At 38.4% G+C, this 26172-nt stretch overlaps 1 protein-coding gene across 2 annotated transcripts in view; it reads left to right on the forward strand.

Annotated features, from left to right (window-relative positions):
* Window positions 1-26172, forward strand: part of LOC147236511 (zinc finger matrin-type protein 4) — a 53580-nt gene that overhangs the window by 13699 nt on the left and 13709 nt on the right. Inside the window, exons 2-5 of one of the 2 annotated variants that reach the window (XM_086169934.1) lie at window positions 4580-4696; window positions 8471-8563; window positions 16549-16720; window positions 19473-19730. In XM_086169934.1, coding sequence (XP_086026060.1) covers window positions 4586-4696; window positions 8471-8563; window positions 16549-16720; window positions 19473-19730 — 634 coding nt within the window. In that variant the 5' untranslated portion in view covers window positions 4580-4585. The remainder of the gene's footprint in view (window positions 1-4579; window positions 4697-8470; window positions 8564-16548; window positions 16721-19472; window positions 19731-26172) is intronic. The other variant, XM_086169944.1, reaches the window with a different exon arrangement.

A 26172-nucleotide genomic window follows, 5' to 3' on the forward strand; every position in this document is an offset into this window, starting at 1 on the left:
TTTCATTCATAAGTTATCACAAGCACCGACAGAGTAAGACAGGATCTGGAGGTCAACAACCAGAAAAGAACGGAAGATATCATGAAATCTCACTCAGATTCAAATTGTTGAACAAGTTACTTCAAGAAGAGTGCTTTTTTTCTGAGGCTGATTGGCTATTGCTTTTTGTAAGAGTTGAAAGGACAGTTATTTTCATTAAATGCTTGAATGCCTGTAAAAATGTTGGCTTTCACATAGCATGTTCAAGATAATTCATTATTATCATCATTATCACTACTTCATTACAACTGTTGATTATTATTACTTAATAAATGTCTTGAACTGATTGAAACAAAGAGATGAAAAAATGGTCACAAATTTAAGAATTTGATTCAGTTTGTTGGACAATTTCTTCTGCTGAACCCACCAAGGAAACTCTTGCATTGATAATTTTTGAACGGTTATCTATATTGCCTGGGAGTCTTTTTTCACCCTGAATGGATGAATCTTTTTATGTTCAAGCCATTGCAAGTTATGGCATTCAATCAATGTTTTCTATATTAATCAATCAATAGAGGTCATTCTACTCTTTTGGACATTGAAATGAATACTCAAGTGTTAATAAGAGCTTTCAAATCGCTGATCAAGGGTGACTTCATTTTGATTTTGTCAGCTTTTAAGGTTTTAGTACAACTGCTTGCACTTGTGTTTGCTCCTTTGCTAGATTGAAGTTATTATATATATGTGGTTTGCTGCGTTCAGCTGAAGTAGTATAAAAGGAGCTCCTGAGGTGAAAATAGAATGAGTGTGGCCTACGATTCTGACTCCTTTGAAGATTTTATTCCCTCAGTGCCTTTTATTCCCATCGTAAAACAGGGAGGGATATTCTAATTGCAATAAGCGGGGGTGACAAATGTTCAGAATAATCACATGACTGAAAGTGGCACAGAAAAAAGAAATGCCAAAGATCATTTAGTTTCAAATACGTGTGGCTCCATATTTGTAGTCCGCCAATTATTTCTCTCATGATAGTCCCTCAAGGGACTCATCAGGGAGGTCACGGCTCACAGGCTTATGTTAGTATGTCGTGGTCTAAACAGATAATTTCAAAGCAGGACTTAATTTCACATGAGGGAGTGTTGACGGGACAGAGCAGGGGGTAGAAAAGCAGCTGCAGCCCACACCTGCTATCTCAATCATTCATACTCTGGTTTCATATGGTTCGTGGCACCAGTTTACACTTTTTTACCGCATTTCCATTGATTATAGAATTTTGTTTACAGAAAATAATTTCTTGCATACTGACAAAGGTTGCCAGCACCCTAAATACTTAATTACACAGCAAAAGTGATGTTGCTGACTTTTTCTGCTCTCTTTGCTGTATCCCATAACCCAAATTGTCAGCTAGGTTTTACAGAAATATGTATGTTGTGTATCAAATTGAACACAATCACAGCAGGGGTTTTTACTTATGCTGCTCCGGCAGACTCCTCACTGCTTGCACAGTCACTACTCCCGCTTTGATTCTCTTCAGCTCGATATTGCATCACTGCTTGACTTGCATGTACGTATGCTTCTGAAGAGAGACCGACATAAAAAATTCTGGCATTTTCACAATTATTATTGTTCGTTTAACTTTGGTTAAGTTTTGGTTATTTCTAACAACCAGGTTTACCAAGAAGGTCTTAAAATAAGTTAAATGTTGCATTATAAAGCTAAATCCTAATTTTAAAAGATGTATTTATACATACATATAGAGATATCAAAGTATGATACACTTTCTAACTTAATATGATTAAAGATAAATTGTTGAAATTATTGTAAAATTACACCTTCACCTCATCACATATTTTATATATACAATACATATGTATTGTTGATATCACTGTTATGTCTAAGTATACTTTTTTTACAGAAATAAAAGATAAAAATAATTGGAATACTGACTCCTAAAGTTTGCCTTTAGACCATAGCTATCACATTGCAAAGTAATATCAGAAACCAATTACTGTTTAATAACTAGATACAGCATTTCAAAAGTATTAAGCGTACCTCCCATTCAGTGCCAGAAGTTTAATGACTTGTAAGCCACTGGCTGCAATGGGGGGAGGGGAGCAGAGTTCACATGACTGTTAAAAAGTGGATATGGTCTTAAAAGACAATCTTTTGATGCCTTTGGCTTCAATACTCTTGCCAAAAATAGTTGTTGTTTTTTCAGTCCAGTGTCTTAAATGACTCCAGTTGTTTTTTTTAACGCTGCAATGTTATAGGATTGTAATGTTCATCTCCTCGTGGTTAAAATGTGATATTTCTTGTCCTGTCTTGCAGGATATGGAATTACTTTTCCATATCTATTGATTTACATACACCACAACTGTATAGCAAGTTTAAATTAGCTAATGTGCTTTTTGTCACAGTTACAACAATTCTAATTAAATTAGACATGATTTAATTAAACTTTTCTCAGCCATTTGACTTTGAGCACAATGCAAATAAAAAGATTACATAAATGCCAGTTGAGGAGTAACAGAAAAAGTTTTCTTAATTTGGTAAAATATTTTGGTTTCACTGCATATCATTATTCTGTGCTTCTATTAATTAGATACAAATTAGATGTAAATTACATGGAAACTCAAGCATGTTAAACTTTTATATTTTTGATTATCTGTTGAGCTGTCTGCTAGCACTCAGTATTGAGATGCCAATTTTTATTTTAGGAAATTGCAAAATAATTAATTATGGAATGTTAAAACATGACACAGTAGCTTGATAATATGATGGGGGTCTGTTTTACATTTACATAACAATTTAAACACAAATTATAAATGTCTCTCTGCCCATCCCTTTTCCCCCTTACCCCCCCTTTTTTTTTATAAATCCCACTATCTGTCTTCCCATCTTTCTGTTTTGTTACGCCTGCCATTTTATTACTGTCACCAGCAGATTGCCTCTATTAATTAGTCTACACCTCCCATCTTGCATGTAATAATCAGAGGCAATCGAGATATTAGGAAGATAAAAATATTTCCACGGTCACACTCACTTTTAATTAGCTGGCAGATTATAATAGAATATGGACTTTTTTCCCCTTTCTTGCATACTTTGCATGAAGAGCTCAGTGTTTAACTTTGCAAAATGCAGTGAAGTAATCTTGCAACCACATCTTTAAACAGAACAGGTTTCATCATCATCACCTAAAAAATGTTATTTCAAAGGATGTGAAAATGCTTTCATTTGATCTTAATCCAATGTGGCAACATTTTAAACATCGGCAGGGCATCTTGCAAGGTCTGAAATATCATAAAAGACGTGTCTGTAAAACATGTTAATTGTTAGTTGGCGATGTTAGCTAATCAGCCACTCAAACCAAACCTGGGTAATTACTAATCTATTATGGTGTGTCAGTGTGTGCATGGGTCAAATAAGACATTGGTTGGAGGTTAATTATACACTACTTTCCTGTAATTTTTCTCAGCTAATCAAATCACTGACACTAATTTCTGGTCCTGCCACAGTGGTATAAAGGTATTAATCCTTTGGTTACTTGCGCTGACCTTAACATGATCTGTGTATCTTAGGCCATGAAACATTTTGCCCCTGCAAACACTGTCCTATATCTTCACATGGGCAAAGATCTCATCCTGTGTAATGGTTGCTGTTCCTGAACCATTCCCTAAAGGCCCGTTACTCAACCTAACCCTGTCAGAGCACTGCTTATAGGACTCACATAATGAAGAGAATAGGAAATTGAACACAGAACCCCAGAGCACACCATTAAACCATTTTCTGTTATAGTATGATGTATGAAAGAAAAAAGAAAACACTACTGCCAGGTTGTTAAGAATCCTCAGCTGCTACTCTCAGTGGGATGCTCAGGTCGCTACTGTTTTACTGGTTGGGCTATCCCAACACCAACAAGGTATTAAGACAGCTTTTCTCATCTGGAATTCCTGCTCTTGACCTTTAACCAGTGTACTGTACTTCAGAAACTGCCATCCCCAATGAGATTCCTCTTGGATGTTCTATTAACTCCACACTATTAATATTTTCATACCTCGGGGAATTTAGGTGGAAGCTTAGACCGATATGACTCAGGAAGCTATTTTGTTCTCATGCAAAATTGAAGGTTCAAATTTAAAATGACAGATCAAAGTTGACAAAAGTCATGGCTGCTTGGTCTACACTGTTGAGGGTATAATTTGTCAATAGATTTCATCTTAATTTGCCATCAAGTTTTAACATCGTAAATACTCATGCTATAGAACGCTATTGAAAAGTACCAAATAGTTTCAGTATGGAAAATAAATCACAAACTCAAGCCTGAGCCTTAGGCAATTGTTTCAAATAGTTGAGCCAAAATCCTCCATGAAGGATGTTCTGACAGAGGATCGACATATTTTGGCCTGAACTCTCATGATAGATCAGTGATTCTGATAAAAAAAATAATCCTTAATACATAAGAGATGGCTGCTCATGGACTGTTTACACACGTGACGCTTCATTGACATGTTATTCAACCAAAATTGAATCACGTTCATATTTGGTGATTTGTTTGTTTGTGTTTGTGTGTTTGTGGGTGTGCATGCGCACACTGGTGTAGTCTCAGATGAAGATGAAGTCTGCGGGCATCGTGGATGGAGGCTTGTTCACAGAGAGCTATTGTAACATCTGCAATGCCCAGCTCATCTCTGAGTCCCAGCGTACCGCACACTATGAGGTGAGTCAGTTTCCTCTTAGTTTGGAGATTCTTTTCTTTGCTTCCTCTTTTTGGCAGGACTGAAGATACACAAGCTGAGCATACAAACAAACAGTGGAGTAGTACACACAAAATTTGTTGCTACGATAATGGCTTTGACAGGCAGATTCCTGCACTATACACATCAGGCTTATTTGTACCAACAAAAAGTGCTCATCCATTATACATAGACTTAATGCAGCATGGTAATTCTAGTGAGCCACACACACACTGACACACATGCAATTTGTTTTAATGTATTCTACCTCTCAGCAGACCAGAGAGTAATGTAATGAATAGCCATTAAATAATCAGTCCTGTGTATTATTTAACAATTATATATATATATATTTGTGTGTGCGTGTGTGTGTGTGTATTTGCGTGGAAACACACACGGCGCACACTAACATACGAAAACACAAATGACATGAGGGTCATTCTTGATTACAAGACATAATGGGGATTAACTACCAAGCTAATCGGGGCAAGGCTGTTATCTAGAGAGTTAAGCAAGGGCAAAGACAATGCATATGTGTACTTACATGTGTACTAACCACATTTCCACAACTAAAATCAGCCATAATAACAAACCAAATTACTGTCTCTTTACTTGCGGCTTGGTGAGAACCCCAGGAGATCCAAGAGAAAAGGCTATAATTTCACATTTTTTTTAAAGTATACTTAATGAAAGTGGTGGCACAGAGGTGGAAGATGGAAGTACAGAGCACATGCGTTGCTGGGTAAAACAGCAAAAAGAAGACTCTTTAATATATTTTCTGAAGTGTTTGAGAGGTTGCAATGAAAAGGGTTACATGTACCATTTCTAAATTATATTAGATAATGAAATAGGGAGGATTTTACTGAATAGTACTACAATGTCATACTGAAACAGATATTTGACCTTATGAGTGTCATAGTTTGACCAATTATCCTATAACAAATTTCATTTCATTTATTTCTTGGCTAACATTTTCATGCAGCAAAATGTCATTTGATGTGATTAAATTTGCTAGGTTAAGAAATATAGAGTGGAAATGAGTACAGGGTGATAGAATGCATATTAGGTACAGAGCAATGCACTATTAAACATATGGTACCATATAATACACTGAGGCACGCTACAAAACACACTGTTTGATTCAGTAGGGTATACTTCCATCTCCAAAAGTAAATTAATCTTAGACCCGCATCCTGGATGCATAGCTACCTCCTTAGAGGTGGTAATAATAAACAAAGACCTAGTCCACCATTGACCCTGACCTTGAGATTGGTTATTTCATCTCTGAGTTCAGCTGATCTTAATGCCAGAAATTCTCCCCAGGCCTTTTTGAGATGTTGAATGGTTGCAGTATTGACCTATGAACCTTGACCTCTAAATTTTAAAATGTCTGTGCCACAAGATAATTTCAAGACTCCGAATCAAACAGTATTTATGATTTCACTCACAACTCCAATATCAATTGGAGGGAGAATCAAATTATCTTCTTTATTTTGTGTAAAAGAAAAAAAAACTTTTTGTGAACGTCTAAAATTTTAATCAGTGTTTTCTTAAAAATGTATCTAAATTTTATTAATTGAAAGACCACACTAACACAGATGCCTGTAAACGTAATAAGACATATGGCTCTGATACTCATGTCTGCGCTGCTGCTGCTGTTTTTGTCGTGAGCTCCTGTGTTCCTGTGGATCAAGCTATTACTCACTTCCAACGAGTTATCTGCCATCAAGTTGGGCCAAGCAGTAATGATTCTGTGCTCACGCAATATGACTCAAAAGGCCAAATGTTCTGTCAAATGTTGGCATGAGACAGCAAAAGACAGAAATCTGGCATTCAAGGACACTGTGGCGGACATCTCTTTTTTTCGTGTTCTCCTCCATCCCATCTTCTCCAGCTTGTTTTGATGCAAATAAAAGAAAGCAAAAAAAAAAAAAACCAAGACGGACAAGTATATTCCATTAATGTTGGGTGAACACCCAGGGTCAGTGCAGGGTAACCATGGTGACACTAGGTTTCACTTTTAGTCAGTATCCCAGAGCCATCAACTACATGACCACAAATACACCTACTATATAAGCACAAGCGTACACTCAGACACATGTGCACATGCACACACTCACACAACCTCTGACAAAATGCATTAAAGTAGTCTGACAAGTAACGAAGTATGAGAGGTGGTGAGGAGGGGTCTTAATAGTCCCTGGGGCAGAGGATCCAATCTAAGCACTGGAGCAGCAAGAACAGTGGCATGTCAGAGTCTCCAGGACCATATCTTTTTGTGCTGCCCTGTCATGATATATATTTAGTACGTTTTTGTTGGCACAACCTAATTCCAAAAATCATAGGATTTAAACAGCTGAATACTTTTAAGAGACATCCAGACCTCACTGTAGCCATTATACATTGAGTATAACTCCTCCCAATTGAATGTCATCCACACTCTTACTATAATATTCATTTGACAACAGATGTAAAAAGAAATATGTGTTACGGTGTCAACACTTGCAACACTGGAAATGTACACCAGCGATGGACTTTAAGAGAATAGATATTAAGTAACATAGAAGGAAAGGTCAAGCCATGCCAAAAAATGACATTGTATATTGGACAGAAATGGCTTTTTGAACATGTCCATGTGTAAAAATCTGCAGTCTGGAGTCTGCCAAGTGATTTTGGCAAACATATAGGTAGATGGAAGTCCCTGCTGGGCATTTCTGACTGTCGCACCTCCTCCAGTCCAGCCCACGGGTCAGCCACAGTGACACCACTGCAGGATCATCAGCCAGATCCACCATTCATCAACGTTTTGCCCCTTTATGCCTGGAACATCTCCTGGTGGCGGGGCTGCTGCTGATTGGTGTTACCCCCTGCGGCTGTTGTTGGGGTTAGCTGTTCTTTCCCCAGCACCTGACCCTCTTCCTCAGACGGAGCCAAAAGCTACCTTTCTCTGCCCCTTTGCCAAGTTATTTTCATTGATCTGCATTTAAGTGTTATCAGCTTCCAGGACAAGTCTATGTTATTTTAGATAATGATATTTCTTAAGGATACGCTTTAGTGTTAAACATCTTCACAGATGAAAATAAAATACAAGGTGCGGCAATTGATTTCATACAAGAGGCGAAACATTCCCAGGAAAAGAACAAAATCAAAAGCACAATAATGTTAGATCATTTGATCAAGAGTTTTTGCACATATGTTATGCCTATTCTAAAAATTACTTTCATTTCAGTTTCCCTCTTCACCTCATTATAAAGTCTCACCCTATTGCTCTGGGCTTATTTAGAATCCCTTATCTCCACCTATAACTGCCGCTACATATGGCCTTTCATAATTTGCTTTTTCATATAAATTCTTGCAAACTTTCTCATGCTCATCTCTGCTCTCCAGATCATCTCCATAAAATGATGAAAGCTCAACCTTGACACCAAACTTCATAGGTTTGCATTCCACAGATATCTGCAATTTATAGCTGTCTGATTGGAATATGTATAATGAGATTTATTAAGAATTCCCTCATACACTTGATCACTATTAAATACAGGCTTTGTGCAGATTCTCCCAACATCCCAACCTGACAGCAGCGGAGTCACAGAGCTGTTGAATTTAATGCTTGCATCATGAACCAACATGGACATAAACATTCTGAGGAAGTTGCCAAGAAGGAGAATAGTCCCTGGCTTTTGTTTTCTACTCATTTTACCTGCTATGAGAAAATGCAATTAACATGTGAACCCTTGCTCTCTTTGTGTCTCTCCTAGAGTAAGAAACATGCCAATAAGGTCCGTCTCTTTTATATGCTACACCCTGAAGATGGAGGACCTCCCTCCAAGAGACTGAGACCAGACAACCCAGTATGCTTTTACTCTGTGTTGTGTGTGTGTGTATGTCTTTTGCCCAAGTTGGCATGTCAATAGGACTGTCATTACCCAAAATACCTTTTTATTGCCTGGTTTGGCTACAGCTGCGAAGCACTCACAGGAATGTGTTTGACATGCCTCATGTATTTGTGTTTATTTTGTGCAAAAAAAATCTTCCAATAGAGAGGTTGGCATAGTCGTGTGTCCCTGCTTGTGTTCAGTGGAAGCTGATAGTGCCAGCTAGCTCTGCAGGCCATGTCTGGGTTTGGGAATGCATCACTGATGTTTGTGTAATGAATGTGGGCCATGGTGTCTGTCTTTGGGTATTTTCTGTACAACACAGAAATAGGGAAAGTATGGAGTGTGCCGATAAAACAAGTAAAAGAAATGGAAGTAATGTGAATATAACGGATGTTTTTAATGAAAAGAATTTATTATAAATCATTGTGTGCCCTAATTATCTGGTCCCACATGCTGAGATAAACAGAATATGTACAGTACACTTTGAAGAAAAAAAAAAGTGATGCACAAAAGATTCCAGCTGAAATGAAATGAAATGAAATGGAAGAGGCGCAGCACTTTTCCAAACCTGCGAAATCCATTGATTCAAAAATAAGTCATTGTGTATGGCTCACCAACACAAAAGTCTTGTATGGACACCCTTGGTAGGTGAAAAAATACATATACGTTTCCCCAATTCTAACAAAATACATACGAATAATGTCCTTGGATAATGGTTTCATATCTGAGAAGTAATTGTCATTGCAAGTGGTAAGGTACAAAACACACTTTCCAATACAGATATTCATGTCATAAACGAGATTCACAACAATAGACTTATACAATGGAGTACATAGATGTGATTGAAATATAATCTACCTACATCTTAAATATGCAGCAATGATATATCTATATGTTCCTTCCAAACCATTGATGCCAGCTGTATTAGTCCCTTTTTTTTTTTTTTTTTTTTTTTTTGCTTGATTTTTGGGTTTCCCCTATAAACCACTGTTTCTCACAGTTTGTAGTGTCAGGGGCAGTATTTTGGATAATAAGAAAAACAAAACCTAATGTCAGACTAAGTTCATGTCCTTCATCCACATTTTAAGTAGCTGTAGACAGCCAGTACAGATTGCTATTTCAGTCAGGCTACAGAAATTTGGCCACAGTGTTACACTGATCAATCTGAACATGTTAATGCACAGTTTATCACGGCAATAAGAAAAACACACAGCTGATAATCTGCTTAATTGTCAAGATACAGTTAAATAATGGTGCTGGAAAGTGCTTTTGGGGCAAGCTTTCGTACTTATTTCGATAAATCTCATGTGTACCGATCTTCTAAATATCTTGTTGAGTTGAAAAATCTGTTTCTTCAAAATGCTGGTGGTGACTGGAAACATTTTTGAAAAATACCAGTGGGAAAATAGTTAGCCTACTTTTTCTGCAACGTTCTGCCAACTCTGAGACTCCAGTTCAATCAATGATCTGGCAACATAACTTGTTTATATTTCTTCATTAGTGAGGAAGTAGTTTATTGGTATATTCAGGTAAAGTACTTCCCTCTTTGTCATGGGTATACCTTTACAATGAGAATTTGCCTACCTGCTTGAAACAGTGTGTCTCTAAATTTATTTGTTCAGTTCAGTCCATAATAGTGGCCCGGATGTGTTGATATATTGTCATGGATTTTTACAGCACTTGTATGTCAAGAAAATGTTGGGGCTCCCTATCAAATGGAGTTTAATTCCTCTCCAAAGCAGCTTGGGGTTTTGAATAAGTAGTGTTGTCACACTAAATGAAAGATATTCTCTATTGTATTAACACAAAAAGACAACCAGATTTGCAACATGAACCAGTATCTCTTTCTGGTGTGACATTCATGAAAAGCATTGAAGTAAAGGATAGCTCTGGTTCTAGAAAAGGTTTGAGGAGATACTCCTGTGGACAGAAACTACCCAGTATATTTCGTGAAATACCTGCTCATTTCTAGTCTAACCCAAGTCCTTCCCAAAATGACTCAAACAAATCTGCTTACCTCCCACCTCTTACTGAAGAAGTAGATGAATCTCTCCAGACCCCTGTAGGAGTTGACTCAATGTCATTGGTCGGGTAAGTTGGGGAAACTCTGATTCCTTTTTCCTGTGACAAACCACAAAGGAGTTAATTAACCCCACTTCCTCTTCTCAATGGTTAATGTAAACCAATAAAAGTAGACCCTATTGGGTGAGTGAAGGCTCCAAAAACAAGCACAGATATGAGGTTTTGTCTTTACTGGAACCAAATGAATAAGTAGCAGACCCGTCATAAAAACATTGCTCGATGTAAAATATCTAAAAATGGGGACTGGAGTAAGGAAAAGTAAGAATCAGAAATTCTAATGCTGAAGATAGAACTAAGATTATAACTAAACTAAATTAACTAGACAAAATAGGAGACAGGTGAGCAGGGGCAGCACAGCTGGCTGGAGAAACAGGAGAAACAGGCGGGGGAGAGGAGACTGGTTTTGAAACAGGTGAAGCATATTATTGGAGGGGAAGAGAATCACAGAGAAACAAAATAAAAGCAGAAAGACCAAAGCAAAACATACTGATTCTACTACTAACTAAATTCAGAAAAACAATACAAAATCCTGTAGCAAAATTTTGTAAAATAAAAAAATTGAAACATGTATTTTGTAAAAAGTAGTCCATCAAACAAAGTAGAACACAGCAAAGACAAGATCCTCTTTATGCCTCCTTTCTAGATGAGACATCACTCAGTATGTCTTACCTAATGCAAGACTTTCTGAACTCTGGCTCGTAGAGTGAACCTCTCACATTTCCTTTCCAGGTCTATTATCACATGCATGACTTATATTGCTATCTTCTTAACACTGTTTGAGTTGGCATCATGAGAAATAAGAATATTTAAAATAATCATTATAATCTGCAAATTCCACTCTACAAAATGTTATGGTTCCTATATGACAATGCATCAATTTAACCAATGTCATAACAGAATTTAAACATTGAAATGGAAAGGAACGGAGGTGTGATCTACAGATCCATTCATTGCCCAAAGAGACATGTTTCTTAAAATAAACTGTACAATGTAAAATGGCAATGCATGTGCATCATACTCATGAAATTTGCATGTGAGGAGCACATGATTTGACACACATCCACACAATGTGGGATAATACACACCTGCGTCTCCATCTGCCTCCCTAAGTGAGTAAAACATGACTCAGCCCCTCCTGGCTTTCACCTCATATGGGACACAAAAGACACACACGCACACAGACTCACACAGACTCACACAGACTCACACAGACTAACTTCATAAACCACAATGCAACACACTATGACCATTAGCACCAGCATTTTCTTCATTAACTTCCACACGGAAATGTTCTATTCATTATTTTGCAATAAGAATTGCTATATTTTCAAGCAATACAATTCTTTACTGTTCAATTTGAGCTAAACTTTTCCCCTTCAATTCTTTTACACCGAGGGGAAGTACACTCACCTTTTCCCTTCACTTGATCTGGGTCTTTTTTTTTGTTGTTGTTCCTGTACAGGCTGACAGGATGCTATCCAAAGGGACCAGTAAATTTTTTTTATTTTATTTTATTCTTTTTAAGTAAGCATCAAGTTGAACCGCAGTTTGTAAAACGCCATACTTTGAGCCTTCCGTTGCTCTTTGTGTTTGCACGCAGGTTGAAAGCGATCTTCAATGCAGTGAAAATAGGTCACAAAGGTGCGTGTAAATGAAAGAAGGGGCGGCGTGGCGTTCCCCTGCTAGTCTTCCGCCTGCACAAAGGGCAGGAGCTAATATATGCATTCTGTCCTTCCATTGTAATCCTCTCTAATGCTATATTTGCCTTATTGTTCTTTTGGATTTACACTTTCAGTGCTTCCTAGAACGGCAATGAGAATGTTGGTCTCCCCGTACTGCTTAGTGTATATTTAGCAATGTTTCCCACGGCGCCTTGGCGAAGAGAAAGTGGGAGCAGAGAGAAAGCACAACAGAGGCAAAAGAAGATAAACATGGCTAATTAGTACTCTATTGTTAGCATGAGCAGGATGAAGCCACCCAAACACAGAGTACCAAGAGATACAGATATCGCTGTCCGGCAGTATATAAACTTGCATACATAAAGTAGGGGCTTGCAGAAGCAGAATACAAACAATTAGGTTGCATGCTCAACAGTCTTAGCAGATGTGTGAGGTTGAAATTGAAGTGAGTGCTGGGAAGAATCTAGAGATGTACAATGAAGAAACAGAAACATTGATGACTTCCCCTCAGAGATAGATGATGAAGGGAAACCGGGTGCGGTGTTTATTGTTGAAAGTAGTTCAGTAGAGTTGCAGCTGTAATGAGCTGTGTCAGTCACCCACACAGACTCGAGATTGTTTCCAACTTTCCCAGTACTGTCACAAAATCCCCAGCGGAAGGCTGAGCATCAAGATCTGCATTGCATTCGTCTTTCAAGTAGATCAGTCTTTGCTTTTCAGTCCTGTCACTGCCGGCTGCTCTTTTTGCTTTTCAGTATGTTTTGACAGGTGCGACCACTGCAGATACAGTATATATTTCTTTCACATTTCTCCTCAGACTCCCTGTGCCTGATTTTCCTCATACGGTTACGAGACTCGGTAGAACGAGCAACAGCATAGCCCATGGGAGTGAGCAAGTAGACAAAGTGGATGAAAGTGAAGAGTAGCGAAAGAACAACAAGATGATTAGTGAGGGAGATGAGAGCAGCGGCAGTAAGTACACATTAGAGAGGAGGTGGACCAGTTAGAGGAGAGCTGGTAATGAAGAAGCAGGGGAAATGTGGGCAAAAGGCAAAGATAGGTGGAATGATAAGATACCGAATAGAAAAAAAAAGAACATTTCCTAAGAGATGAGAGGAGCGAGAAAAAGAGATGGGAGACTCATTCTCTTGGGCAATGAGGCTCCCAGGATAAATTCATGAATAAATATGGAACTGGGCAGATAGAGATTACAGACATATTGAAAAAGAAATAAATATGCATACACTTCATTATCTCATCCTTTGGCCGTGGAAAAGTATAAAATTAAATTGTAGCGAGAGAAAGGGGAGCAGTTTGTGTCTGCTGGAAGTGCGGGCCAGTTCAGAGCCTTTAACAGGATCACAGGAGGGGCAGACATGGGTTGCACTGGAGGGGAGGCTAGAGAGGAAGAGGGGGTTGCAGGGGCCTGCCAATATAGATAAATATTTCATCTTACAACACAAGGAGTCACTGAGAGTGGTGCCCAATGGGGGGTGGGGTGGTGATGGAGGGGAAGGGGGGGGGGCACAGAGAGCCAGGAAAAAAAAAGACAAAGGCTGAGAATGAAGGAACGATAAAGCTAGAAAAAAAATAAAAAGCAGGGAAGTGTTGAAAGAGGGAAAAAGGGAAAGATGGAACAGCTGAAAGACAAAGCCAAGCCTGGAAGGTAAAGGTGTCCTTAAAGCTCACATCCACTATCCGTGATGCTAACCGTAGCTGACACAAGGCACACAGACACACACATTCATGCACGAGCATCCACTGAGATATGGTGTTGCCGACACTTTTCTATTACTGTCATTGCTCGCTGTGACTGAGATTTTTTCTCTTCAAACTAGACTTGAGACCTGAAGCAAAAAAAAAAAGACAATAGAGAAATGGTGATATGAGTAGTGTTTTCAGTAAAAAAATTAAATACTAATAATAATGGTACCAGACTTGCTGTCATCTAAAATAATAAACAGTAAAGAGAGACAAAATAAACTCCAGAATCTTTGTCCAGTTCTGAGTCAGTAACATGCAAAAGACCAACTGTTCTGTTACATTATCATTTGGAGCTATTTCACACATGACACATAATTATATGACAATATCAGTTTAAAACAAAGTTATGTGGTGGTGACAAACAATGTGTGAAAAATTAGTCAATCTGTGATCATTTTTTTGGCTCTTTGTTTTGTTTTTGTTTTTAGAGACACTGATATCCTTGTATAGCAATGCTTGTGATAGGTAGCGTTTACTTTTAGTCAAACATGAGAAAGTTCACTTGAGGAAAGGATGGCTAGAAACCACAAAGCCTTTCCAAATCTGTTCAAATTCTGATTAGGTCCTGCTCACAACGCTGCTTGTTATAACTTAACCTAAAGCTCTATTGTTCTTTTGTTTTGTTGTTTTTTTCTTAATTAATGGTTTCTTTTTTTTTAATTTGATCCAAATTTCTTTCCATTTAAACTGGGCCTTGAGCCATTTTCATTTTGAAAAAGCTTTTTGTCAGTGAATGACAATTTTAGCATGAAGAAAAGAAAACTTGTGTGCCTGCACTGAACACATCCTGATTGATTTTCTATCGACATTGTGCCTGTGGTGCTGACATGTAATTGAAACACATTTCATGCCACCAACACGGAAAGCTGCAATAGGAGGTCATGGTCATTTTGTGTGTTAAGATAAATTGGCCTGCGTGCATGACAACACGAAGCGTGTGGTCACATTATAGGGATCAAATGTTAACTTTTTGAGAACCCATACTCTTGCTTATAAGACAGTAATATTTCATTGAGTTTCACAATAGTTATAGACCAAACTCTTGTGATATTCTGTCTAGCATGGAGAAGGTAATGACACCTTCTTTAGATCACCTGCTTTTTTAATTTCTGCTTTCAGATGGATTCATCCCCATCGGAAAGATACGGCCAAATCCTAAAAACAAGAAAACCACCCCATACCAAAAAATACTTGAATTGTTTCAATACACTCAAGATTTTCCACTAGTATTGCTAATAATGAGGAGGAGGATGGGAGGTGAAGCACATAATAAAACTAATTTATGGTTTACGATTCAGTGGGCCATCTAGTTTCAGATCAGCCTGAAAAGGCGCAGGTCACTCTGAAGTGCATTGACCTCAACTGACTGCTCGAATCAAATCCAAGTCAATAATTCTTCTTGGCCACTGCGCTCCTCTAATAAACATTGTTTTGCAATGCTGTCACTACAAGGCAATCTCATATTAGACAGTTCTCATTGTGTGGTTCCTAAATGGTGAAAGCAGTCACCAAATTCTCTTCAAGCAGGATCCTCTCCCTTTTCTGTCTTTAAGAAGCTCCAAGAACACTTCCTCACCTCAATCCTTGAAAAGCCCTGACTGACATTTAGTGCACTTCCTTCCTCGATCTCCAGGGGCACGCTAAACCTTGCGTGTTTCCTCACTTCTAAGTCAAATTAGGATAAAAGCATCCTCTACCAAAAATAAAAAGTATCCGAGCTGTAAGATCATAACTGAGGTTGAACGGTCAATATGAAAAAATCCCTCAGAATTTAAAACAGTATCTGCATAGCACGTGTTAAATGCCAACGTTATATGAAAATTTGCTGGTAATATTTTTATATCCTTCATCAATTATAGCATAGCTTTCTATTCTAATTTCATATATTATTCTTAGATGTTTCAATACTTGACTGTGCGGAAAAGAGCAGATAGAGCAACTTGAGAGAAATTATTCTGGGCTTCTCTGTGAAAGTGTGCACTTTTGTGTTCTAATATGCACTTGTATCAATCAGACAGCTCGTCTTTTTGTTTGAGTTCTCTTGTCCTCCTAGTGAGCATCTCTCCCTTCTCATTAACAATGAACCAGCTGCAGCAAAGGGTTCAAGACGCAGTGTCAGCCAAGTGGATGGATGATTATTTGAACGGCTTTCACCTGTTTTTAATGTGTCTGTGTGTGTACACGCATGCTCTCACTCATGTGTTCAAGCATGTTTGCATTTGTGTGTGCATGTCATTGCATGCATACATTTGTCGGTGTGTGCAAATTTTCCCACTTCTCACCGCCCCTATCTTACTCCCTCTGGTTCTTCCCTTTACCATCTCATGGTGTCTTTTCATTTCAATCTTTTAATTTAAATGTTGTCTTTTCACCTCTTTATTTATTTATCTCCACTCCTCTCTTTTATGATCTCCACATCTACCTCTCCTTTAGGACTGTGCAGAAACAGAAGTGGACCGGAACAAGTGCTGTACCTTGTGTAACATGTTCTTCACCTCAGCCATTGTTGCCCAATCCCACTACCAGGGAAAAACACATGCCAAGAGAGTCCGCCTTGTGCTGGGGGAGCCACCAAACACGACCATTACCAGTCCTACAAACCCAGGTATCTTACACTTTCTACCTGCCATGTGATATAAGATGCAATCCAACATATACCAAATATTTTGCCTATTAACTTCATGCTTGAATGGCACTGATGTGAAACTGATGACAGCAGGTATATACAGTAACAGCTAAATAAGTAAAGGGAGTGAGCAAATGCCTCTTCAGTCTCAGGATTCAAAGAAAAACAGAATTTCTCATTCTCTTTTTAGTCGTTATGTAGCAATGGCTTCAGATCTGTCTGCAATCAAATGAAACAGCTTTCATGATAGCTATTTCGTCATTGTGACAATTGAAGATCATCAAACAACACACTGTACATGTGTGCACTGTACAAGCCATGACCTACATATCATTGTGTGACATGTATCATATCACCTAAGAGATTTTGTTCAAAATATATAATTTATATATATTTTCTTATCTAGAGGATTTAGAACGTCTTAGTTCCACTTTCGTCAAAATGTGGTGTCAAAAACACTGTCTGGGGGTGCTCACATGCCCAACTAAAATTTCTGAGGTGAAGCATGCATACAGATATTAATTTATTGATGATTGATAAGGTACAAAAACCATCAGTATGTTATGCTGATGTTTTTTTTGCAAATTGATTTTTATTTGTATTTACGATTGTGTAACATTCTGACTCTCAAGAGTCAGTGCCAATTTATCATCTCCAGGGGAGCTTTTGATAATCTGATTCAAATTGCATTCAAAAATAAAAAAAATCACAACATTATAAATATGCAATTGCTAGAAAATATGTCATAATCTCAGCCCCTCAGTGAATTTTTCAAAACTTTGGCCTACTTCTGAGAAGTGTCACTTCTGTATAGCCACTGTCATGGAGTTCCCACGATTTTGTGACAGTGGGACCTGAAGGAAAAGAAACAAGAGCAGGAAGAGACAAAGAGTGACCTGAGAGAGAAGAAGATTTCACGAGAGATTAAAGTCAAAAGTAGCCTTCATGAGCACTCTACCATGGATGCACAGCCAACTTGACAGGCTTGTGCACACACGAGTGCCACTGGAACGCACGCTTACACGTACAATCATTAGTTGTTTTCGTAAGCACGAAGTCGGACACATGCATGTCCATTTGCAAACGTGTAAACAAAACATACACAAAAGTCACATTATGGAGAACAGAAGGAGCTTGTATTTTGGAGAAACATCTAGGAAATGTGGAACAGACCTGTACCTGTGAGCCCTCTCCTTTGTCACACAGCACATCCCGACTCTATCTAACCCCCCATACACACATACACAGTCACAATCACTGTCACACACTCTCTGCGCCCTACGCTTAATTCTGCTCCAGTGTGCATAGATCAGTCACAGGAAAAGAAAGGGTGGGAAACAAGAGCGAGAGCGGAAAATATATCTAAGTATCTGTCCCTGTTGTTATTCAGCCTCTGCAGTACCACTGAGCTTTAGAGGCCCATGGGCTTTCCTTAAACATGCATCAATAAAGGCTAGAAAGCTTTAAGGAGGGTACTTTCTGAAATTAACACCAGAGAAGTGAATTGACAGTAAAAAGTTGCAGGATTTAGTTTAAAATGGAATAGGAGTATAGCAATTGCATACAGGAGCTGAGTGATTGTGAGTAGACGTTGTTGGTCAAATAAGCAGGGATACTGATATACAGTAAGATACGGCTCTGATTGGTTATTCCTCAACCTATCATCGTTATTTAAGTGGAGGTATGTCTCATGTGTGTGAAGAAGGAATATCTTGGAGACAGAAAAAAATCTCCGGATGCATGGTTTTCTTCTTCTTCTACATCAATGTCACATAACTCCCATGTCCCTGACACATTGTAGATGGTGAATTGGTGCATTTGGCTATGCCATCTGCCACTATAAGCTTTCTCACACAATTTGGCTGTGGACCTAATACCCCACTCGGTGTTCAAGTAAACAGTCAGAGCAAAAGAGGATATCTTCAGTATATATATATACTGCATGCTGTGCACAAACATATCTATTTTGATTCACTCAATGATACACATGCATTTACTGAAGTGTGTGTCACATATACAGCACAATACCCAAACTCCCCCACATACGCACAGACACACAGGCAGCCAAATGCATGTACTCAGCCAGCGCTGTGTGCATCTTTTGGATATGTTGGGAGTCTGTTGGTATTAATGGCCAATCACCATGGCAACCAGTGACATGTCAGAAGTAGCAGGTCACCTGGAAATGTGTCCTTTTCTTATGGTCCCTATCGGGCAAATAGTAGAGGAGGAGGGGAGAAGAGAAGAGAAGAGAAGAGAAGAGAAGAGAAGAGAAGAGAAGAGAAGAGAAGAGAAGAGAAGATTTGGGTAAAAAGGAGAGCAGGGAGGTTCTGAAGTGCATTTGGTGAGTCGAAAGCTAGTTTCTAGCACTTGAGGGTCGGTCTCCAGAGTGCTAATGGCCTCCTCTCAACCCTCATCTATCTTCCACAGATGCGGCCTTCGGCAATCAATTGCTCTTTGCTCTCAGTCTGAACTTGGAGCTTTCAAATGTACATTTGTGTCTCCATGTGTAAGCATGTCTTTGAAATGTATGCGTGTGTGTATGTGTACACATGCGTGCACACTTATTTTTGTGAAAAGGTATGTGTTCAATTAAAAAAAAAAAAACTATCATGTTAATTCTTTTTAATATGCTCAGTCAACCTCGTCCTATTATGCATTTTTCTTTTTTTCTGTTTCTCTCCACACATGCACCTTTTCTTGTTTGGCTATCTCCTACACAACACAACAGAATCCTCCCCATCCACCCCGCTGTCAACAGATCCTACGCTGTGCCCTCCTCCACTGCCTGCTCTGCCCTGGCCTGTGGCAGTGGTGGGGGGAAACGGGGGAAAAGAAGCTGGGAAATACTGCTGCCTGTGTGGAGCGTGGTTCAACAATCCACTCATGGCCCAGCAACACTACGAGGGCAAAAAACACCGCAGGAACGCAGCCAGAGCACGTCTTGTGGAGCAACTAGCAGGAAGTCTGGATGCCACAGAGAGCACAGGTCAGCTTCTCAGCCCCACACCTCACACATGTGACCTTGGGAACATGATATGGGTGTGATCACATTCAAAATCTGTGGAAGTGGGTGTGAATTTCCAGGATATTTATTTTCCTTCAATCAATATGTGCATTTGAGAGAAACAAAGCCATGTCACAAAACTGTGCTCACCATTCTCACATTTATCATGCACCTGGACAGTTATATTATTACTATTTGACCTACAATCTCTTTGACCAATATGCCAATGTATTAGGTCATTTTTGGTCAGATAGCAGATGTTATTTCTTGTATTAAAAGGCTTTCGGTGAGATTTTGAGACAGAGCCTGCCTTGCAATGTCTTGGGGTCAACAGGTCTCAGTCTTTGCTGTATTCATTTCAGCTGTACCCTTCTGGGAATATCACACAAGTTTCCTAGAGTGCAGATTTCAAGTCTCAAGTATTATCCTGTTCCTATAAGGTAATGAAATGAAGGCATTAGCTCATCCACCATACAAAGCAAATATTTACCTCTCGAATTAACTCTGTGTCTTAGTTCAGGCCAAAGTTCTGACACATCATACTCACAGTCTGCCAACCATTAAGTGTCAGTTGTCTGAGGACAGAGTATTTAATATGTTAAACCACTTGAGTCGGGGATCTGTGTGGGCATACTGCCAAGAAAATACATACTACTGAAAGTTCAGGGAACATTTGAACACAGCAGTTGAATGCATTGGATGCACAATTTACACAGTAGATGCAACAAAGAATGAAGCATTGATCTGCAATTCTTCTTTTTATATTTTTATTTCTTTTTAATTAGTAAAATCAAGATACAGTTGTACATTAAAATCATGGATATAATTGTAATTTTTTTTTCAATTTTTTCCACACAAACACTACCACAAGTAAACATTTGAGCGTACTTACTCACATGCTCCCCTTACACATTTCAAACTGAGAAATATTCTATGAAACCATTAATGGAAAATCGTGCAGGAGTAATTTTTTTTTTTCCTGGTAATGGGTGGTATAATCATTTCTAGGTAGACATGAGTGGCATGAGAGCCACGCAACACCTCAAATGCATAGACAGGTTTGGTACAAACAGTGCCTCACAGACACGCACACAAATCCTGTGCGCGTTAAAGCTGTGATGTTTTCTCTGTGCTCCAGGTGTCATGACACAAACACTCATCTCAAGAAGCCAATCATATTAAAAGCGTGAGTCATGTTGCCACCTACTCTGGTTCAAAGGCTTTAAGTGGTGTCATGTTGGATATTGTCTACCATCCACATACTGTGACCTAGATCCCACAGCCACCGATGATTGCAGATACAAGAAATCTGAAAATCACAAAGCACTGCTATGTAGTTTACAATTCACTCGCTGATAGTATTTTACAAAATCTATTAGTTGACTTATTTTCAAATAACAAAGTACCCTTAGATTTCATTGATTTCTTCCAAATCCTTTACATTGAAGCAGTTTGATAGAAAGTGAAGCATCTCTATTGTCAGTTTCTGTTTGAGCCACAGTGAGACATTTCCATTGGTGCCGCATTCTCACATGCGATTGGCTTTTTTACCACTTTGGGTGTGAATTCGCAGGTGCACAGGGGTGTTATCTCAGAGCAAGTCCTCGAGCATGAAGCAGCAGCTGAGCTAAGACTTTATGTGACTGTGTATCTGTGTGTGTGGGTGGGGTGCACAGATTATTTTCTTTTCTTTTCTTTTCTTTTCTTTGCTCTTTCCATCTCCCGCCACCTTTCTTTTCCTCTTCTTGCTTCCTAATATCAATTTGACTTTTGATGTGATTTCTAGTTCCCATTGTTTGAACGTAATCAGGTTTCATTTAGTTGTCATACTACACAGGAAATATGTTCTAACAAATGTTCATGTAGATTCTTCTAATATGTTCTTATATATTTTTTGAGGTATAGTAAGTGATGGTGAAAGTTCTCAGAAATTTCAGTTCAGAGCTTGTTTCAAAGATCACAATTCAATACTGAATTGATGGTTGCTGTCCTTTTCTAAAATAAAAAATCTGCTAAATTGTCATAAAATATCAAAAACTTTCATATCAGTATACAGCTGTATCTATATCTTACCTAGTAGACATTGAGCAGCTGGCATTGCAATGGCATGACCATATTTGCATATGTCTGTCTGTGTGTGTGTGTGTGTGTGTGTGTGTGTGTGTGTGTGTGTGTGTGTGTGTGTGTGTGTGAGAAGGGGGGGCACTATGGGTGTGTTTATGAGAGAGAGAGAAACCACTAAGGACTCTGCTCTCATCATGTCTCATCTGTCATCCTCATTAGCTCCCCACAAGGCCCATTTCTAAAGTAGTGTGATAGTGTTTTGAGACACTGACCTTTACATATTTACATTCTGTGTATTTATTATTTATTTTTTTTCTTATTCTCCTCACCATTTTCTCTTTCATCCTTTCACAATTGAAAAATATCACACATATCTACATGACATTTAGGACCCCAATTCTTACTTTTTAGATTTTCCTCATGTAATAGCATGGAAAGTATGCAGGGGGAAATATCATTATTTCTCACACCATGTTGCCACAAAATGAATCCACAGAGAGAGAGTAGGAAGGTGGGAGGAGATGTAGGGGGGAGGATACTGACAAGGGTTGGGTCCTGGCTGACTCTGTTATGTCTTAACATAAATCACTAAAGGGGCAGAAACCCCTCCAGACAGAGCCGGCACATTGTCTCTTTCCTCTTGAGACATAATGTTGAATTAGAGGCGGTGAGATAAGCGTCTGGGTCTAGAGCGTGTATGTCTTCACATGTGAGGACCCGGGAGAGGGTGAAGTACTAAAGCAGAAAAAACTGTGTGGAATTGATGAGTGTGCCTTAGTTAGGAGATAGGCCAGTCCCACTGTCCCCTGAGATCTGCATGATATGTTGCACCGGTAAAATCATACAATAAAAACATGAGTGATTTCATGTTAAGATGGCTCAATATGGGTCGCGAACCAAATAAAGTTTTCATAAAGTATCAAATTCTGTCAAGTGCTACTATTTGATTTGCAATTCATTACCTCAAATGCATACGGGTATTTTTTAAAGCTTGCTAAACAACCCAAAATTTGTTCAGAATCTACAAAATAATCAGATTTTAAAAAATGACATCTAAAATATATATTACTGTATGAGTTGCTGTTTCATTCTTCTGCATTGGTTTTGCATCATCTTCATTAAATTGTCTTAAATTATCTATACTTTTGTTTGCTGACCCCCCACCCCCTTTTGCATCTCAGCTGTGAAAAAGCCTTGTGTGCTCATTCATCTTTCAATTTCAATATATGTATTTTTTTCCTTCTTTTCTTTTTCTAACAATAGTGCTTGATTTTTTTATTTTAATGCTATGTTGTGAATGATTTGAACTCTTCTTTGGCACATAGATGCTGAAATTATAAATGAATATGGCACTGCACTGCACTGCGTTCTTTGATGCTCTATCTGGTTTTCTGCGCTGTATTCGAGACTCTGGCTGAAATCTTGCCTCCTATATGGCTTTGGATCTCAGCCATCAGCCTGGACATGACACATTTATTTTCCTTGGATTAGAATCCAAATAGCTGGACCAGTGAGTGCTCCCTAAAACCTACAAAAAAATAGCAAGAAATTGCTCAAAAGGTTCCATAATATTTACAACGTGTACTTTACATAATCTAACCAGAAACCTTTATATTCATTTCACATGAGGATGACAGTGCTCCCTCCTTTGAAGTTGTTCTAGTCAATGGAATAGCAGCAGTGGAAAAATATTCCTTTGTATTTGTCTAAATATTACCAATTCTCTATCATCTATTTTTTACTTGATCAGTCAGTCTCTAGGTAAAGGGTTGTTTTTCGGATTTGAAGGCAGCCATCAAAGACCTTTAATGGTCAAAACAGAAATGTTTCACAGTGATCCCGTCCAGTAATCATACAACCAAGCTCAATTCTTATAAGATTACTTTTGTATCAAGCCTGGCAGATAAAACTCAGAATAAAGACAGTCTGTAGCTTATCAGTGATTTTAGTGTGGCACTGAAATGTTTTCCCAGACCCACGTAAGGGTGCTATATTAATCCATCAGCATGCTGTCACTATGAAGTGACTATTTTATTAACGGGTCAAATAGAGAGAATGCGAGACATGTAAAGAAAGAGAATTTTCAAGATAATAATCCAGGACAAATTGTTTGTCTAAAAGCTGATGGCCTTTTAAGTACTGTCACCTTTACTGAAAAGCAAGGCAATCTAAAAGTCCTTCAACATATATAATATTTAAATTCTTTTTTCTTATGTCTTATTTTCATCTCCCTTGGGCATTACCACATTACTTTTGTGATATACTCCTAGAAGATGTTCTATCAAGTCTTTGCGGCAGACTATTGGTAGATTACGTCTCTTAGGCTTCTGTTTTGATCAATTTCCTTCAAGTTTTCCAAATTCCTTGGTCTACCATGGCACAAAACTTGGGGGAATTGTAGACTATTCCTTCATAATATATAGAATATATCATAAAGTTGATGGTTTACTGTGGAATATCCAGTTGCAGTAGTATAAACAAACAAATAAAAAGAACCGGTGAAGTTCAATATGTATTTGTGAGTTTCCCCACTGACATATCTTATTTCGATTTACTGAGTTGGTGGCCATTCAGTTTATTAAAAGCGTATTTCCTCCCTCTGTTTCTTAGCACTGGCCTACTATTTACTCACAAATGCTAATGATTCATTAGAAAGTTTGACTGCCTCTGCTCTTAAATTCCTAAATGTCTGCAAACAGCTGAAAAATTCTTCAAAGAGAGTCTGGTGGAGTGTCAGATAGGCTATAAACATGATTTGCTTAATGGAATATAATATTGCTGTACTCAAGAACACTGAATTAGGCTTATTTTCTTGTCAGGACAACCTGTTCAACAATCATGTACAGCTACATTTGGTGTTGTTAAAGCTGTAACAATATTCAAACATGTATAACAGGGAAATGAGAATAATGACTTCCTGAATTTTCATCATAAAATGAAATTCTCCAGCCACCATTCTCACATCACAATCAATGCCAGAAGGCTCTGTACATCAACTACAGCCATGGACAGTTCCACACCCACTGTCTTAACCCAACTCACCCCCTCAGCTCTCCCTCCCTGTCATATTTTGTGTAATTAACAAGGCTTATAACACCCTCACAAATATTGCTCATGCTCACAAATACCCACATTCACAAATCTCCCTGCACGCAGTCGGTGCCATCAGGCACATACTTTACTTGCATGTCATTAAGATGGATTAAGGCACAGTGTGGTCTCGTACGAGAACACACACATACCAAAAAAGTATGTGTTTGTGTTTGTGTCTGTATGTGTATGTGTATGTGTGTTTTCTTGTGAGCATGTCACTGTTCAAACGACTGGTATATCCACATATTCTGGCAAAAGTACAAACTGCAGCATATTGTAACTCCATGCCACTCTGCCAAGCAGTAGGGAGCAGACATCAATCAGACTAAAAGCAGGGATTCTTCTTTTGTGTGTATGTGTGTGTGTGTGTGTGTGTGTGTGTGTGTGTGTGTGTGTGTGTGTGTGTGTGGTGTGTGTGTGTGTGTGTGTGTGTGTGCGTGTGCGTGTGCGTGTGCGCGCATGCACACATACACACACTAGCATAAAACACACTAAATCATGAGCATGTGTATAAAAGAAAATTCTTCTCTGTGTAATCTTTATGCCAATATAGAATGAGTGAAGGAGAGACAAAATGAGATAGACTTACTGTTCTTTCTCTTCTACAATTAATAGCCTGTTCATTTAGAGAGAAATGATTTAATGACATTTGGCAGAAGAGGATGTGCTATCTTTCCCTCTTTCACACACAATAGACATAGTTATAAGCTCAAAATGAATGCAAAGTTAAATCCACTTGAGAATAGGAAGCATTTACTGCAGACAACTAATTCATCCATTATTTCTGTGTAAATAACTGTCCTTTATCACCCTTGATTCGGCCAAAGTGACCCCAGGACAACTGGAGCAAATATGCTAAATTATGCAGACCTCTCACCACTCTTCTTTATATTACAACTTCATTTCCCAACGTTATTCAACCAATTAAGCTTGCAGAAGGTCAAAAGGTGATTGACTACACAAACAAACCCCAAATCTTAAGGACAGTAATGAAAGCAGTGAAAAGGACATGACAGGTACAGCTACTTTCAGTACTGACAGAGAGTAAATATGAAACACAGATTTTGACTTTGTCTCAAGGTTGGTCAAAATAAAACATAGATCGTAGAAACATAGATCAGATATACAGATCATATAATTTATGGAAAAAAATCTACATAAGCATCACAACCTTGGAAAATGGCCTCTCCAACTCAAACTTGTTTTATTGTTTTTTCCTTTTTGGATTTTATATTTCCAATAGTTATTGTTGATAGGTAAGCTGTTA

Source organism: Fistularia commersonii, chromosome 2 (assembly GCF_037954325.1).
Source record: "Fistularia commersonii isolate RoL2024-O1a breed Wild chromosome 2, RoL_Fcom_v1.0, whole genome shotgun sequence".
Lineage (NCBI taxonomy): Eukaryota > Metazoa > Chordata > Actinopteri > Syngnathiformes > Fistulariidae > Fistularia > Fistularia commersonii.